An 18,055-nucleotide genomic window follows, 5' to 3' on the forward strand; every position below is an offset into this window, starting at 1 on the left:
CTGGGCCACTTTCTGCAGCCGCCCTTGACCATTAGCCTCACAGGAGCAGGTCTGCATGCAGGCAGTGTGCTAGTTGTCCTACAGTTTTAGTTGCAGGGGGTTTGAATGGTGATGCAAAATTTGACTTTTCCAGCTGTACGCTGGCGAGAGTGATGTGACTGGGCTCTGTGGAGTGAAATGTGCCCAATGCCACTGTGATTGGTCTCTGCCACAGTGAAAGGTTTGTGGCAATACACACGCATCCTAAATAGGAAAAGCAGTAGGAAACATCTAATGACTTTGCTACTACTAAAAAAAGAAAAGGAAAATAGTGAGTTAATAGATACAAGACTCAGCATGATGCTGAGACCTTTTGAAAGCCAGCTCCCCCCCCCCCCCGCCCCGCATTGAGATCTATTAAAGCTGTTCTCTGCTGTATTAGAATCCCAATTGCAGTCTTAAAGTTGGAACCAGAATTTGAAACTGTGCGTTATAACTTTCTCAGTTTGGTCAGTGATACTGGGTTGTTGGAAGATGAAGTTTTCAGAGGACTTAAGGGCAGTCTTATTTCTCAGAATTTTTGTGTGTGTTTATCTTTGAAAACATCTTTGTGCTGCCAGACATCCAAACATCAAGGATTTGTTAACTGGGAAGGTTCTGATACTACGTCATGTCTGTTGTGGACAACTTTCTATATAAACTGTGATACAAGGAATAAGCACTGCACAGCAATTGTCATCGTCGTTTGGAAGTGGGTGAGTGGATGTTTTTGTATCTGGGAAATTTGATCATTCTAAACTTGAGTTGTGTCTCACAGCTGTGCTTTTAGGAATAAACATAAGAGTGCCTCTATCTTCTAGTATAGTTCCTTATTTAAATGTCAGACTGGTTCATTGAAGTTTATATATAGAAGGCTTTGATAGGAAAAAGATTTCCCAAATGGGTGTCCTCTTCAAATGGCTGTACTGCCTGGTGGTATTGTAGCTGCATGTATAGCAGACTGATGCTTTTAGCCACATCAGTCGAAATGAAAGCACAAGAAGTGGTAAGGATGGGGAGAAGCATGTTCTAGCAGTGAAGGATTATAAAATAAGACTTTACTGTACATGGGGCTCGTGGTGCATTCCCTGAAACAGATTAATACAGCTGCATAAATGAGAAAAGCATCCTGGATATACAAGTGACCTTACCAATCCAGTGCTGCTTTAAGAACCCTGCTTACTGAAAATAATATTTCAAGCTTGTATGTGGTTTAAAGAGGTTCTGCCTTTGCATGGCTTTTCTTTATTCTCATTCCCTTAAGCCATTTCAGTTTACTGTGAGTTTTCTTTTTTAGGACTTATTATTTTTGGAAAACGTTCTGGAACATTTTGTGCATATGGTTCTCTGTAAATGTGCTGTTGTACTGATTAAAGCTGAAAGTATGAAACCTAGCCTTTCTGATGCAGTGTGGCAGGGGAAAAATGCCGAAACAATCATTTCCAAAGGGAATACTTTTCCAAATAAAGACATATTTAAAAAAAACAACCCCACAAACAAAACAAACTGAAAAAGATTTCACGTGAGATTTATTCTCCGCTGTCCCCCAGTCTCTACTTTCTCCCATAGGTTGCATAGAAAATCCCTTAAAGCACATTCATCACTTCTTTTTTTTGGTAACTGGTTTCTCTTCATGCACTGGTTACGTGACCCCATTGCTATAAACATTTTTGTAATAAGCACAGAAATGTCCTGTGCATTGGAGTTGCATGCATTAACCTGTCTAACTCTCTACCCTGCCCCTCCGCGGCTCTGCTTTTCCTTCCTACTGGTACCTGGAAGTTCACAGCCTGCCTGTAACTAGCTTCTCCTTCCTGATTTGGAAGGACAACTCGATTTTGACCTCTTACCTTCTTCCTCCCAAGAAAAAGTTTCCAGTGAAATTCTGTGACTTTCAAGGGGACTTCTTAAAATTTGGGGAGCTAATGATATCTAGGGCTTTCTCTCAGACTTACCAAGGCAAGGAAAATTGGATGGTGTGGGGTTTGTTTTGTTTGGGTTTTTTTTTCTGTGTCATAAAACTCAAATTTTCTGTGACTGTGTCAGACCTGGCATGACAACCACAGACTTGGAAATGGGGGAGGATCCTCACAAGACTGAGACTGTTTCTAACAATTTGTCTCTGACTCTGTTTCTAAAAGTATGAGAATGGTATTTGCAAGAATGAAACCTGGGTGCTAGAGCAAGCTGTGCTGTGGTGTCCTCTTTACTCTGACACAGGATGGGAAAGCAAGTCAGAACAGAAAACATTTTATGGCTTAAAGGCTACAATGTGGAACAATGTTACTACATGTTGACATATCAGAGCACCTTGCTCACAGTTTGTCCTCTGCAGGTCGGTGTCTGATGCTGTGGGTCCTGAAGTGAAGTACATGTTTTGGAGGCCCACTCTGATGTCTTCTTGGGAAGATGGAATTTACTGCTGCAGCACACAGATTTATTTAGCAGACTATTGTGGCTGGTTGGTTGATTCTTAAGTCTTTAACATACCATGCAAAAGGATGGCAGTTTAGACTGTAGGAGATGTCAGTCATAGTTCACAGATTTACAGGGATGTAGCAGTGGACTTTTAAAGCGTGCAGTGAAAATATGCTTGATCTGGTTTTCCTTGAGGGATCCAGGAGCTCCTCATTTGGCTGACTTTGCAGGTTGTAGGCCAAACCGTGCGGCACAGTTGGGGAATGAGGAAGGAAACCCAACAATTCAGGTCCCACTACAGGCTGCAATCAGGTTTTGGTTTGCAGGAGGATGTGCGCTGATTCCAGTGTCTGGAATAAGGAGCGCAGTCTACCCAGTGATTCCTTTCTGTAGCAGGGGATATCTGCAGTTCAGCCCTCTGCTTTATGCTGTGCCTGTGCTATGCAGAAATCTGCCTTTTTATAATTCAAAGATGAAGGTGCAAAATGAAGCTACCAAATATAAGTGTTCTAAATCATCTGGTTACTTTGCGGGGGGAAGTGTTACGTGGGTTGTTTGGGTTTTCTTATTTCTTCTCTTCCTCTTCCACCTTTTCCAATTATCCTGGATAATTAAGAGTTGGCTGTGCTGAAAAGTCAGATGATTAAGATTTTTCTGAACTGCCTGCAGGTAATGTTGAATGCTTTGGGTTTTTTTCTTTGTGTCTAGTTTAACTGAACAGTTTAATTGAACTGTGAAGTTATCCCAAAATGTTAAAAATACAATTCTGTTTCTAAAAGCTTTCAATTAAACTGATTTAGCTACAGAAAGTAAGTAGAATTAGAGATGTCTTTCCTCTGCTGGCACTTGCACTTGGTTTTTCTGTAATTTTCTTATTAAGTAGCTGAGAGGATGACTTTTTTTGTTTTAAAGCTTTGGTCATTGAAAGCAGACGAAATAAGGATACAACAAAACCAGCAACTATGAGTGAAGGTTAAATCCTCTGAACCACACCACTCACCTGAGGTTCTACCTACAGTGTGACCATGAGGCAAGAACAATCCTTGTCCTTAGCCTTTCAAAAGCTATGCTGTGCGCACCCATCACTCATCCCACTGCCAAGATCTTTGCTGTGTGCATTCAAGAGATAGCAAACAATCTCTGAGTGTTATTCTGTGAGGGGGAAACTATGTGCATAAAATGTGCATGAGGATAACTCATTTTCTTTTGGCAAGTTTCAAGTATGGTATTTAAAAGCAAGCCCGTAGCACTCCAAACATACTGAATGCTTCCCTAAAACTGTGAAGAATCCAGATTGAAGACCTGTTTTCCAGCAACAGTGACACAGGACATAGCTGTGCCAGGCATCTTAAGCAACTGGCGAGCCTCAGACTGTTGCATCTACCCCCTGACATCCCATGTCCTTAGTGCATCAGAACTACCTGAATCTGGCTGTCTTTCACGTCTGTCTTTCATGTCCTGAGCACGACCTTCCAAAGAACACTTTTCCATGGGGACCTAGGAGTCCTGCTGTGATGAAATGGGGGAAAACCAGAAAATAGTTGTAATCCTGGGAAAATGTATGCATGCTTATGAAGGGATCTTGGTTCAAGGGATGTGAGTTGGCAGCTTCTGAAGGTCTAGTAGATAAATGGCAGAGGTCCCCAAACAGCTTAGCTTAGAGAAAGCTCCTGCCGTATGTGAGTGCGTCATCTTTGGAAACGGCCAACTGTGGTTTAAGAGTGAGCAGGAAGTCTGGCCTGCATGGTTGCAGTGGAAGCTGATGCCTGCTTCAGGGAGTTCATGTAGGAGTGGGCTACTGCTCCTTGTGCGAGCAGGGCTGGCCATGCAGCGAGGGGGACTAATGCTGAAGCATCACTGGGAAGGCTGCTTGATGACAAGACTTCAAGAAAAGAAGGACCCAGGGATGGCTGTAACCCAGGAGCAATGAGTACTTTTTCTCTTGTTCATAGCATTCCCTGAGAGGGTGTGTGGCTATTGACTTTGTGGCCATGGAGGATGGTTTATTTTCTTATCCATATTTAGTAGGTGTTTTTCAAAGTGCACATTAAAAAGAAAGGAAAAAAAAACCACCCCCAAACCTCTGACTGATATAGTGTTAACAGAGAAGAATCTCCTCTCCTCTCCTTACTGTGTTTATGGGAACTGCTGGCTATACTAAATATTCTCTTTGAAAACATTTCTGTTTAAACTTAATCCTCCCATAATCCTTCAGCCTAGGCTGTGGCATGTGAAACAGGTCTGAAGTGTCCTTGCTCTGTATACTTGTGCTGCTGTTGGCTTCTGCCTCATTGTTTCTAGGATCCATTAAAGAAACCATCCCATTTCTTAATGCTGTCTGTAAACAGGGAATGGCTTTGATTCTTGTGAACCCATGAATTGTTAAGCTATCTCCCTAAGAGTATGTCTCTGACAAATGTGTGTGCTCTACAATGCACTCCAGTTAACTTCTGGAGGTGGAGGCCTGTAGAGTTGTTATGAAAGCTGCTTCCCTCTGTGCTGTAGGTAATAAGGAGTGCGCTATAACAGTCAACTTTCAGAGAATTGAACGTCTGTCTAAATAGCTTCCCAACCACCAGCTCCCCTCTGGGAAGAAGGGATACCTTCTTATCCAGCCAGAATCTCTTTCATCTTCTAATTTTGTCAAAGAAAAGTCAAGGCTGAGAACAAGTTTTGTAACTTGGCTAAAGCCTGAGGGAGGATCGTCACAGGCGGTACCTGTGCCCATTGTCTCCTAACAATTCTGAGGGGTTTGTTGATGCTATCTTCCACTAAATAGTTTTGCTGCCTTTGTGTCTCCTTCAAATCCTACACTAAACTAAATCAGCTTAGTGGGATGTTACTGTAGGCATAGCAGCAGCAATTTACAGCATTCCTTGTGGGGCAGCCCCATGCCTCTGATAGAGAGGATCCCTGATAACCTGGGACTCAAGTGACTTGCTAGCTGAAAAGACATAGGGAAATTGTGCCTGACTTCAGAAAAAAGGAGAGAAACAGCACTGTGCTTTGGAGCCATCTATTAGTGAATCGAGAATAAGCAAAAATTGATTCCCCCAGAAGATATTCTTGTTTTAGGTATCTCTAACTTGGTTGTTGTTCAGAGACCAGAATTGGACTGCTGGCTTCCACGTGCAATCTTTGGGAGAGGAAAACATCCTGGGGGCAAGGAAACACACCTCAGGCGACTCAGCAAATTCTGTGATAATTGCATGCCCTCTTCCCTACTACTCCTTCTGGCTGCTGCTATGTCACCTGGCAAGCACTGTTCCAAGAGCAGGGAAGGCCACCTTTAAAAGGTACCTTGGCAAGACTTGCAGAGTTTGTTATACTAATGAGGCTTCATTAAATTGGAATGGGGAGGACAGACCTGTCTTGATTTAATCAGAAGGGCCATTTGCTGAAGATGGTGCATTGCTTTGTCAGAGCTGTAATTCAATGTAAAGCAGTGAGTCTTAGAAGAAAGCAGCCAGCTGTTGGCCTGGAATATAGGCCAGATGCTGGCCTCTTCCAGCTGAATATGAACTTAAAATCCATGCAGGAGATCTGACTTGAGAGGAGGAGCAGATGTACAGACTAGCTGGCTTGGCTTTCTTCACAGAGGAGTATTTTTTCATTCCATGGTCTAATTGTTGCTGAAGGAATTCCAGCAGGTGAGTGGCACCATCCTTACTCTTTTCTGCATGGTAGGAGTTTGGTGAACAAAGCATTGGCTCCTTGTCTGTGGAAGACATGACAAATCTATAGGTTGTGCTACAGGCATAGAGTGGGATAGTGTCACTTCTCTCCCTTCCCCTCCAGATGAAGCAAGAAACAAAAGGGGCAGACACAGACTTTATTGTAGCAGCAGCTCCAGACGTGCCACATGGCAGTTTAAATGTCATCTTGAAATGACATTTCAAGGCGGGGGTGTATGTGGACAAAGAATTCTTCTTTGGTAGAGACTAATTGACTTAAGATCCAAATTTTAAAGATAGCCCCTTTGCAAAGTAAATATGAGCAAAGTAGTGATGTGGAACTAAGGAAACCCTCTTCTCACTAGGATGACTTCCAGGTTTAATGACAAATCTACACCTTCCCTCCCATAATGCAAGCTTCTTTTTTGCCTGAGTAATTGGAAACATGAGTTGTGGCTGTTTGAGTTGTGTTTCTCTGGTCAGTGCTGGTGTGTTGACTTCATCTCAGAAGTACTTAAGGATCTGAAAGTCATACTGCCTTCCCTACTTGTAGGAGTCCTAACCCAGGTCTCCCATCTGTTCTCACAGGGTATGAAAGAGTACAATAACTGCCTCTGCACCTCTCAAATTTGTTTGGAGGTATCCAGCAGTTCTGAATTTCTATGGGAAACTTGGCCAAAAAAAATTAATCCCCCTACAGTATGAATACCCATTCAACTGAAAAAGCTGTGGCTGAATGGGGTTTCCCTCAAAATTAGAAGTATTCCTGTGGTCAAGTGTAAAGAAATGTTAATTTCTGCAGATTCCACGCCCCCCCCCCGCAAGAGCTTTAGAAGTTTGTGTAAGGAATAGCATGATAGAAGTATTAAGATGTGTCTCCGTGTGGTTTTTTGTTTGGTTTTTTTTCCACTACATCTCTCACCCAGTTGTCTTTTATCTCAGTCTTCTCCTTCCTCCTTTGTAAAACCAGTCCCAGCTTTCTTTCACGAGTATTGGAATTATGCATGACGTTATTCATCCAGGTCCAAAGTTACCGTCGGAGGTCTTGAAGGCTAAAACCGTACTAGGTTGGTAGGACATGTATTCTGCTGGGTCTTTTTCCTTCATTAAAAATAGGGGTTCAACTTTGTGCTTTCTTGATTTCCCAACTGTGCTTTGTGTGTTTGTGTGCGAGTCTGTTTTTGCTGTGGCAGTGCCTGATAGGCTATGGCTGAATCCCTCAGTCCTCAGGTATGAGCAGTGTCACATCCTGCAATTTTAATTGCTATGCTCAGTACTGTCAGAACATTATACCTGAGGTTTGCAAGCTGTTTTACATTCCTCCTCATAAGCGTGTGTTTGCCTGCCTGCCGGCTGGCTGTCAGGTTTGCTGTGCCTCTCCAGGTGGCTGAAGAAGCATTTGATTTATTTATCCTAGCTGTCTAGTACTGTCTACTGTGTTTTGGAGACCTTCTGAAAGGTGGTGGGGGTGTAGGAAGGCTGGCTCTCTTGAAGTATTTTGGAACAGATTCTCCAGATGCTATATCCTCTGGGCTTGTCTTGAAAAGAAAACCTAAAATTAATTGTAAGTTAGGCAGTCTTCACACCTGAAATATTAGAGGGTGGGTGAACAGTTCAGGTGTCTCTAATACAGCTCCTTTTAGTATTTCCTATGCAGAAGATTGCTCTTTCTGCTGCTGTTACCTTGTGAACTGTGAATACTTGGCAAGATTCCTAAATGCTAGAATATGCAAAAGGTTGCTCTTGTTTGTTTATGAATTTCCCCTTTCTGCCCCTCTCCAGATGTTGTAGGTATTTGGCTCAACACTTACTGTTTCTTTCTTTGTTTTTGTAGATCAAGGTGCTCCTGATCAACCAGATCTTTCAGGAATTTTTTAAAAAGAAACTTTGGTGGGTAAAAGATGTGCCATGGAATGGTAGCACCAAAGAGCAACACAGGATCGTCTCTTGCCTTGACTAGCCATGGGTTATTTCTTCTGCTAGTTATCTTTGGTAGCTTTATCTTGGAAACACAGGCCACAGGTAAGTGAAACCTTTGCATATGCTGCAGGGAGGGGGAGATGTCTAAGTGTGGAGGTGGCGTTATATTTTTATGGGGGAGCTGGTGATGGTTGATGCATTTGTACACATCTTGCAGTACTCAAAGGAAAAATTCCATTGCTACTTGTAAAGCAGAGGGCAATGTCTGAACTGGATGAGTCTTACACGTTAGTAAGTGCGTGCTTGTCCTTTACCCTGTCATTTTGATTCCCCCAGCCTTTTCCCCCTCCATTCTCATGCCTTCACTGCAGCTGGGAGCACTTGGACCATCTCAAGAGTGTGGACCATGTTTTAGTTGAGGGAGATTCTCATGTAGACACTCTTACCTGTATGCCCTGTAGCAACTGCTCATGTGAAGTAGTTTTGGAAGCACAGTCTGTCTTCAGCTCTTTGCACAGCTGATGAATCTGTTCAGTGTTTCCTTGTGTGCTATCTTTTGACACCTCAGCACCTGCTAACTGCACCCCTCTACTAGATCCTCTTTGCAGCTTGAGTTCTTCCATCTCCCCTTTCTATCTTCTTGATGTTTATCTGATGGACAAGTGTTGTGAATAATGTAAAGAGCAGTGTAATGGGATGATATGTAAAATGTCAGCAGAGATGAGGGGATCTGCCTTTTAGAAATGAGTGGAGGAAGAAAATATACTGGATACTCATAGTAGTACATGATGTGAAGTATGTGCTTGTTTACCCAGTATGCCCTGAAATATGTCTGTTCTCTTAGACTAGCCATGATGTAGTCTGTAGAGAGATGCCTGATCATAAGTGGCATGGGATGGAAGCAATAACTTTGTGTGCTCTTGCATGGAACTTTGAAGGAGGTTAGTCCCAAAAAGGCACGTAGATTTGAATTCAGCAACTGTTACAATGTACAACAGTAGCTTGCCTTTGAAAACAAAACCTCAGTTCTCGACATAACTCTAAAAAGCCCTATTTATTTGACATATCATGGCACCTGAAAATCTCCTGTGACCAACAGTCCCCTCAGCATCAGTGAAGCTTGAATTGGCCTCTCTGTGGTAGAGCAGAATAAATGTTAGTTGCCAGATGCACTACAAGCCGAGGTGATCCTGTATGGAAAAGTCTGCTGGAGCTGCAAACTTCTGGAGGAGGAGTTGATCTACTTTTAGTATTTCTGGCTCTTTGGAAGGGAAAGGCTGCTGAAATCAGATATTCCAGACTTGTAGGTCTTCCTGGCCTGATTTTGGCTTTGTAGGCAATGAGGGGTGGGGACACACACATGAGAGAGTGACAAATTGGCAAGAACAGATAGCGAGGGGGGAAGGGGACAAGGTCTTTTTGGATCTGGTCTATCCTTGGTTTTTTTCCAGTCTTGCTGTTATTGGTGATAATGTCACTGCCTCATTTCAGATGTAGGCCTGTCAGATATGCCTCCCAGCCTGGGGCTGGAGTGCAACATCCCCATCTGAAACTCCCATTACACACTACAGCACCTTCAATTGAGTCTGTAATCAGTATGCAAATGTCCTGTGCTGCACGGGGTTGCTGGATGGGGAAAAGCAGCCGCAATACTGGCAAGCCTTTTTAGTATAATTTTCGAGGCATCCAGTCACATTAACAAAAGCACTAGTTAAGCATGTCAGACCCGAGAGTGGTTCTGCATTGTTTCCCTTTCTGTGTTCCTTTTGCTTCAGGACCTGAAACCAGCTGTGGTAAACTGATCAAGGCAGATGATCAGCTAAATAGGATTATAGTGTCTGGGCATGAACCATTTCCTGCAGGGGAAGTGAGAAAGTGAGTGCATGCAGAGGGGAGCCCCAGAGCATAGCAGAAGGCAAGACGTGCAGGGCTAAAAATCCTGGGGGAGGGGAAGGGCTCGCTGAGGAGCGCCTCCATGTACAGGATTTCTGAGACTGGGAGGTAGCAACCCAACTGCCAATTGCTGGGAGGGATGGGGGTGCTCAGCAATGCGTCATGGGCCTGGAGAGCTGCACCTGCAGCAGCACGCCAGCCATGAGTAACGTTAATGAGCAAGTCAGGCGAGGCGCGCAGAGCCAGATGGAGAAACAAAGAGTACTGGCGAGGTGCTTGGAAAATCATCTTTCCCTCATCTTTGTCCCCCAACCACCCCACCATCCTCACTTTACATAGCAAAATCATTCAGAGCAGGCAGAGCAAAGCGATGTTAACATGAAGCAAGAGATTGTATTAAATCTCTTGGTGGTAATGCTTATATTGAATGTGGGGCCAATGTGACATGCTCACAATTGCTACAAAAGCTGAAGAATGCTCTCATATAAAGACAGACAAGCATGGAGACAATGGCTGGCTCAGCTCTGAGTGAGAAAGCAGAGCTTGTAATTCATATGTTTAAAACCATATGATGTATATTGTATTGCAGTCATTTTGCTGTTTAGAAATTCTATTGCTTGAGTTCCAGGAGGCTTAGAGATATATTCATGTTCTGGGCAGGAATGTGTTCTCTTTGCCACGTGGTTAATGCAGAGGGCAGACTCATTTCCAGTCGGCAAGCATCTGGTCTGTCCTCTGGTAATAAATTGATTTTATTTATGCATGGATTTTTAAGAAAAATCTTCAGCACTTTGTCTTGAGCAATCTATCCAAATATCCTGGAGTGCCATGAGATGAGTATGATAAGTTGCTTAGTCACTAAGCACACTGCAGAATTTGGGGAAACTGCTCCGTTTTCACAGGAAGATATCCATGAATATAAAAATAACTGCTGCACATACTTTGACACAAAACAAATGCAGCATTTGGTGATGGGCAAGCAATGAAGCTATGTCAGATGACAAGGGTTTATGGAAACTTCAGTGCTGTTCAGAAATGTTTTCTGAGCTTTATCACTGCTGTGCCTTTTTTCCCCCATCTGGAAAGTTCTCCAAGATTAGTTGGGGGAAATAATGAAGGAATGAGCAGGTGAGGAGACTTGGAAATCAAGGACTTAAAATGCTGAGTCTCTGTTTCTTCTGTTTTCTTTGAGGGTTCATCTGGAATGTAGCTAAGAGCCAGGGTGCTTAGTAGATAGAGATAGGGAACTTTTTAAGTTTTGGAGAGGAGCAATAACAACCATTTTGTCTGCTTTTCTGCAGATAATGCTTCTCCATTCTTTCTTTGTTGCTGTTTTTTTTGTTGGGTTTTTTTGGTGGGGTGGTTTTTTTTTTTTTGGTTGGTTGGGTTTTTTCCTCCCTTCCATCTCTGGCCCTTAAGGTTATAACCAAGCTCTCAAAGGCCTTGTGTTTATATCTCATTCAGTGGTCCTCCTGTGTGGCCAGGCTATTTTTGGAAAGATGACAGTGGATCAGAATAAGTTGTTCATTAAATTTTAACATGCAGTCACTAAAATACTCTGAAAGCTTCCTATCATTTGTGTTCCAAGTGGTGTAATCTCTCTTGGATTCATAACCAGCTCAGTTGGAAACCTATCAAAGCATAGGTTGGGCTTTTCATTATTCATAATAGCATCACCTGGTCCTGGTAAATGCAAGTAAACGTGTTGGTAAAAGTATTAAACATCCTGAATTAAGCAAATATCAATATCCATAAAGGAGGGAGTTTAAATATTAACCTTTAAAAATTAATAATAATGCAGGCTCGGTGAATCTAAGTCCATTAAGATTTAGACACAGCCTGATTTTTGTTGACAGATCACGTGTGAAATACTATAAAGCTAGCTCTTTAATTTTTAGGATTGCCATTAAAGTGATAAATTGAGCTTGAATAAACTGAAACGACTTCATTCCTCTGTGTTGTCTCTGACGCAAATGCAGCCAATCTGATGGTTGCTGTTCTAAGGTCTTTTCAGTGCCAAGGTTATTCTGCACAGAAGCTCTTGGATACTGCTGGTATTTGTTTGCATTGCATAGAACAGCTTGTTAGGGAGCACTCCAGTCATTGAGCAGATTCAGACTTGTTCCTATTCTTTGGGAATCTGTGCAAAGCAGAGGTTTCCTTTGTCTCTGATTATGCAGCTGAAAGGAAGCCATTTATACAGCTAGGGATGAATTCAATAGTCATGAAAACAAGGACTCTATAACATTGGATGGCCAGACAGAAATGTGGGGAGGTGTCGTGCATGAACAGAGGATCTTGATTCTAAACTGCATTCTTCATGTAAGTGTGGGTTTGGAGAAATTGCAGGGTCAGCCCAAAGTAGTGTGTAGTTCTTCATGGAGAGAAGGGGGAAGCAGTTTCTGGTGCAATTACTCTTTCCAGTCCCTTTGGAGAGCTTAATAAGAGCAGAGTGGTACAGAAGAGCATGGTGAGGACCTGCAGAATAATAGCCAGGCCCCAGAGGTGGCTAGGAAGCAGATGCAGATGGGCCCAGAATTAGACTATTCAAATAATAATATTCACACTGCTGCTACACTGATCCATGCAGTGCTATTTAAGCAACTGGCTTTAAGAGAGTAATAGGAGTCTCAAGAAGCCACACAACTTGTTTTAATTTTAACCAGTTCTAATGGTTGAAGGGTGAATTAAAGCAAGCATAATGGTAATCCTGAATTTTCCTTTTGTCTGTCCTAGGTTGGCTCAGCAAATCCAAAGGACCTACATGTGAGTAGATTGGTATTCACTGCTGTACTATGAGAAATGAGTGTGATGTTTTACTGGTTAATATAAGTGGCTATGAGCTAGGATTCCCATTATACTTTTGTTGTGTTGAATAGGCTGAGATCCATCTCTATGCCCCATTTCCATTTTTGTCCCTTGTATTTGGAAAAGATGAGTGCCCTCTGTTTGAGAGAGGAAGATCAACTTCATGTGTTTCACTGTGCTTGAAGGGATTCCTGTACCTTCTATAGCATTTAACTTCAAATGACTCAAGAAAAAACAAGTAGAATAAGTATTTCATTAAAACCCAGAGAGAGATGCTGCTTGTGAGAGTTTTGAGAGGCTGGGGAGGGCAAGCTGAGGCAAAACTCCCTTTGTTTCCTTTATTCAAGAAAGGTGAACATCTCATCACATAGCATGACTGTGGATATATTCCACTGGATACTCCTGCTTTTCATTTCCTGTGCTTGGAAAAAGTCTAAAAATCTTTCCTGTGTGCATGTTATGGATGTACATAACTTTGGGAGGAATTGGGAAGCATATTTGGCTTCTGAATCTGTTTTAAATGTATAAAATTTTGTGTAAATCTTTGTTGAACTCTGAAATTTGATCTGTTTAGTCTGAACTTTCCCCTGTCTTCCAAAAAAATAAAAAGGAATACAGAAACAGAGTCTGAGGGGAATGGATTCGTAATGAAGTATTTAAAGGTATGGGAGGGGAATTTTACCACCTACCAAATTTTGGTCTTCAGGGAGTGAGAGATGGGAGAAGAGCTGATGGAATCATCTGAATCCTGGATTTTTATCCAATGACTGAATTTTACTGCTGGCAAGACTGGTATCACATACACCTAGTATTGACGGGCTTTCAGTTCTTGGCTGTGGTTGCTAGCAGGAAAATAAGCTGCTTTAGGAAATAACTCAAGAGTTGTCTGGTCTGACTCACCTTAGCTTCTTGGGCTAGAATGAGAAATATGGAAACTGGTAGGAGCTTCACTGTAGAGGGAAGCAGGAGGGGTGCTGAATGGCATGATTTGTTCTTCAAGAGAAAGTGTTTGTGAGCTTAAGTCCAGGTTCTGATTCATCACCATCCTGGTGTCCCTTGATGACTGCTGCCTGCTAGGTTGGAGACACCGGCTTGTCTGTCTTCTTATGCAGCTTCCTTCTATCACTGAGTCCTTCCTCTTTATCTACTTGAGCAATCACTTGGGAGGAATTTGTGTTCATTCCTAGTCTCATGGGGAGAGTCCTGACAGTGGGACAGAGAAAGTTTCCTTGCTATCACTTTGTGCCATTTGACAATTCCTTTCCTGCTTCTGTCCCTTTTGAGTCCTAAACTGGTTACCATTGCAACTGAGGCTGTATGTTTTTAGGATATGTTGAATGTTTTTCATCTGTGCAACCCATATCTGCCATTGCTTCTCCAGTTCTTATGTTTAACTGTAGCAGCACAAGCAGTTACCACCTCCTGTTCATGCTGTCAGCTATTAATGACTCTGCAGCAGGGATGGCAGAACAAGTAAATTTGGTCTGGAACTGCGGCAAACTTCAGCCTGGGCTGTGAGTGCAAATACTGCTGGAACAGCTGTGTGTGGTATGTAAAGCTGTGGAGTAGATGTGTCCTCAGCATGCTTGCGTGGGTGAAAAGGGAGAAACAAGTGGGTAGGGCAAGGTGGGTAGCTGTAGACTGTAGAGCCTTCGGCTTTTGTGCCTGAGTCTGTCAAGGCCCTGTGTTAAACCCAGCAATCTGTGTCTAGATGAGGACTGCTAAAACTCTGCTGGTAACAAGCCACTCAGTCAAGAGTGAAGGTAGGGCACTGAAGACACTTGAACAGCAAGCTCAAAAATGCTGGTACCTTCATGAGAGTAATTGGAACCCAGTGACCAGATTATGGCATTGTCTCAAGAGGTTGTACCTGCTTATCTGTGTGTACTGATCTGCATCTAAAAATTTTTTCTTTTAATGAATCTCTGGGGAGTGTTCATCTTTCCTTGCAAGCAGGAATTCCCCTGAGGCTCCACTTCTGCAAAGTGTTGTACTGGAGTTGGAGGACTGGCAAATTGCTTGCTTCCAGATGTTGAGGGGATTTGAAGTAATACCTTAGGTATGAGGCTGCTTCGATGAGTTACAGGATGGTGGATTGAGCTACCAGGGGGCTTGTTGCTAAACTGTTGAAGAGTAGAATGAGCTTTTTGGCCCAGCCTAGTGCAGTGATCCTTTTATTATGGAAGGGGGAGGGGAACTTTTGGAGTTCCTGTGCTGAGAAGACTGCCTAATCTCAAGAGGTTGTGGGGATGTTCCCTCCCTGCTTGTGTACCTTGGCCTGGCTGGTGCTGAATGGAGATGCCTCCTGCCTTCCTTCTCTGTAGGGCCTATGCCGTGAATGCAAGGATAAGCGCATTTATCCACTTAGCGTGGTAAGAAGCATTTCAGGGGAAGCAGAAGCCAAAGAATTGAACAGTAGGGTAACAAAAGAGCATCTTTAAATCCTGCGGCCTCAGCATTTTAGGTCTAGCCCATCATCTTAATTCAATGGGGAAGATCTTTCTTGTGTGAGAGGAGAAAGAAACTTTGCTGCTGCTTTTGAGACATATCTTTTACTTTGTCAGTAAAGGGAGAAGCATGTCTGATTTGAAGAATATTGCCTTGCTGTAGAGTGAGATAAGCACCTCTGGAGGACATTGTCTTGAGTTTTCAACCCACTCTCAGGGAAGAAACATGGTAGGCCTGACATGTGCAGAGTCATAACCAGGAAGCCTGAGGCTGCTGATGCTTTTCTGGCTTGAAGGAACATTTTCTATGTCCCAAGAAAAGACCAACATGGTGTATAACGAGTTTTGTGTCAGACATACACTTAGGCACCCATAAAACTATCCATCAGAAAGAAAACAAAACCGTTTGTGATCTTACCAATGTTTTTGTTCAGGTGACTTTGCATTTTCTTCTGCTTATTTTCAGCAGAGATGTCAGCTGCTGAGACAACAGGCAAAGTTTCTCTGGTTTAGGTAGAACTAGAATATTTTGAAGGAAATTGAGCTATATGGAGACTCTTCAGGCATAGAAAAGGTCTAGAAGCAAATGGAGATTTGTAGGAAGGTGGTAGAATAGATTGAAAGTGAATGAGGATCAGAGGAGAATAAGATTCTATGAAGGAGAGGACAGGGACAAGGGGAGTACAGCAAAACAGGAAGGTGAAGGTTTCCACAGGTGGAGTTGTGAAAAAGATCCTGGTGGTTTAAAAAGCCAATTAGTGGCTTGGTGGTTAAGTAGCATAAGTCCTGAGAGAAGGTAGTGTTTTAGTTATGCAAGCAGATTAGAATGGTTGAGAATAGTATGGCCTTGGGAGGAAGGACTCCAGCAGAAATATATGTGTGTTTATTTTTTTAATGGTTAGGTAAGAATGTTTTAATGCAGGAGGATAAAGGATATGCCTTTACAACATCAGGCTTTTGAGGCTTTTCTATATGCAACAGGACTGACTAATGAGACACTGACAGAGAGTTTAAGAACTTGAGGGGTACAGAGTGCGTGTGCCCTTCAGGGACTGAAGCTTCAAGGCAGGAATGTCCTCAAGGCAGGAGCAGAGCAGGGTGAAGATGCCAGTTACTGGAGTACTGTGTCTGCCTACAAGTGCTCTAACATCATGTCTGAGGAGCTGGCGGGGAGAGAAACTGCAAAGGACCATATAGCAACTGTGTATGAAACAAGACATAGGGAGGAATTTCAAGTGGAAGTTTCTGCCATGTTCAGAGAAATATCCATGCCTTTCTCAGGAAGTTCTGCTTTTCTTAGTTTGTGTTCAGTTTTACAGTTAAAAGCTGTTTTGCTCTTCTCCCCCATCCTGCATTTCTTTGGCTGCTACACCCACTCTAGAGGAACCCTTCCTGTAAACAAGATAAACCTATTAAAGCTGCTGTATCCTGGAAACTTGTCAACACCATGGTGTCACTCCCTGCTGATGGCGATGCTTTCCAGGTGGATGAAGTTACATTAGAATGGGTTGGGGACTCCTGGTGCTACCTCTGTTCTGGACCACCAGTGTCCTGGAGATTTATCTCCAGGCGACTTACCTGATGCTGCAGAGACCTTTAGGAACATGCTTCTGGTGTGTCATACAAAACCCACAGCTGTTGATTTAACCTGTGGCTGGGAGGGGAGAAGTGTAGATTTCTAACGTGGCTTCCTCTGGCCCATTCCACTCCTGCCTTCAGAGCACCTGACTTTGAAACTCAGGTCCTGGGAATGCGCCTGCTGCGTAACCTGTCTCCAGTAGTTCAAGTTCTAGGCCTGCTGACTTGTTTCTTGAAAAGGACCAGTACTGTCAGATTTGTGCTGAACCATGTGTTATGCTACAGCACATCTTTACTTCTCTTTAGCACAGGCAAAGGGCCGTAACTGTAATGTGCTGTATTATCCTAAAGCTAGTACTACTTCCATTCTGTCACTGGTTTTGCTTTCCCTAGCAAAAGTAATCTTTGAATGCTTCTGGAGAACAACCTTCAGGCTTCATTGTAAATGCTTTCTTGGGTGTAATTGACTTAGGTTATAAGATACTAAGAAAAGATAAAGGCTTTATCATTTGAGTGTTTAGGTTCAACTGCCACTTTTCTCTCAGCTGAGGAAATTATTCATTTTTTATATGTAAGCTGGAAAATCGGAACATAGTCACAAGCAGTGATGAGTTTGTCTTTGAGTGCAAGTCTTAATGAAATACATGAAGGTGGCAAGTTTGTTTTTCCAATTGTATTCTTGTAGTCCTCCACTTCTTTGTCTTTCCCAACAAGCTAGTCTTGTTGCAAATGTTATTGCCAGTAGCCCAAAGCAGAAATGAGTCTTGCTGTGATGTAGAAATGTGATGCCCTTGAGCTAGCATAATTTTAACCTTCAGGCCTTCGCACTTTGAATCTGTTTGCATTTGCTTCTCAAATACTGAAATGTTATCTTTAGGTTGGCAATTTGTGCTTTGGTGGTGGCTGTTTCCTCCACGGCATTTAGTAAGGTAGACTCCACTTTTGGAATAGCTGGGGGAGATATACAGTGCTGGCAGAGCTGAGCTCTCTGTTGGTAGAGGATCCTTGTTCAATTTTGTGTCACTGAAGCGGTAGTGAAGCAAATTGGCAAGTTTGGTCTGAGGCAGATCACAACACTGGCAGTGCACTTCTGCTTTGTGGGAGGGGAGGTGCATGCAGTGGTGGCCAGGTGCCTCTGGTGGGCAAACACCTGACCTGCAGCATGGGTGCTGTGCTGGAAGAGTTTAGCCCCTATGAGAAGTTCTGCCTCCTCTAGCACCCTGGAGGACTGACTGCCACTTAGCATATGCCTCCAGCTGTGGCTGGAGACTCCTCAGGGCTGGAGGACCTTTTGAGAGC

The 18,055-nt window shown here is 43.1% G+C and overlaps 1 protein-coding gene across 5 annotated transcripts in view; it reads left to right on the top strand.

Annotated features, from left to right (window-relative positions):
- The window catches only part of SUSD6 (sushi domain containing 6), an 89,397-nt gene that overhangs the window by 29,182 nt on the left and 42,160 nt on the right, over positions 1 to 18,055 (top strand). For 4 of the 5 annotated variants that reach the window (XM_049825158.1, XM_049825159.1, XM_049825156.1 and 1 more), the window contains 2 exons: positions 7,945 to 8,132; positions 12,660 to 12,689. In XM_049825158.1, coding sequence (XP_049681115.1) covers positions 8,012 to 8,132; positions 12,660 to 12,689 — 151 coding nt within the window. In that variant the 5' untranslated portion in view covers positions 7,945 to 8,011. The remainder of the gene's footprint in view (positions 1 to 7,944; positions 8,133 to 12,659; positions 12,690 to 18,055) is intronic. The other variant, XM_049825161.1, reaches the window with a different exon arrangement.

This window comes from Accipiter gentilis, chromosome 22, assembly GCF_929443795.1.
Source record: "Accipiter gentilis chromosome 22, bAccGen1.1, whole genome shotgun sequence".
Lineage (NCBI taxonomy): Eukaryota > Metazoa > Chordata > Aves > Accipitriformes > Accipitridae > Astur > Astur gentilis.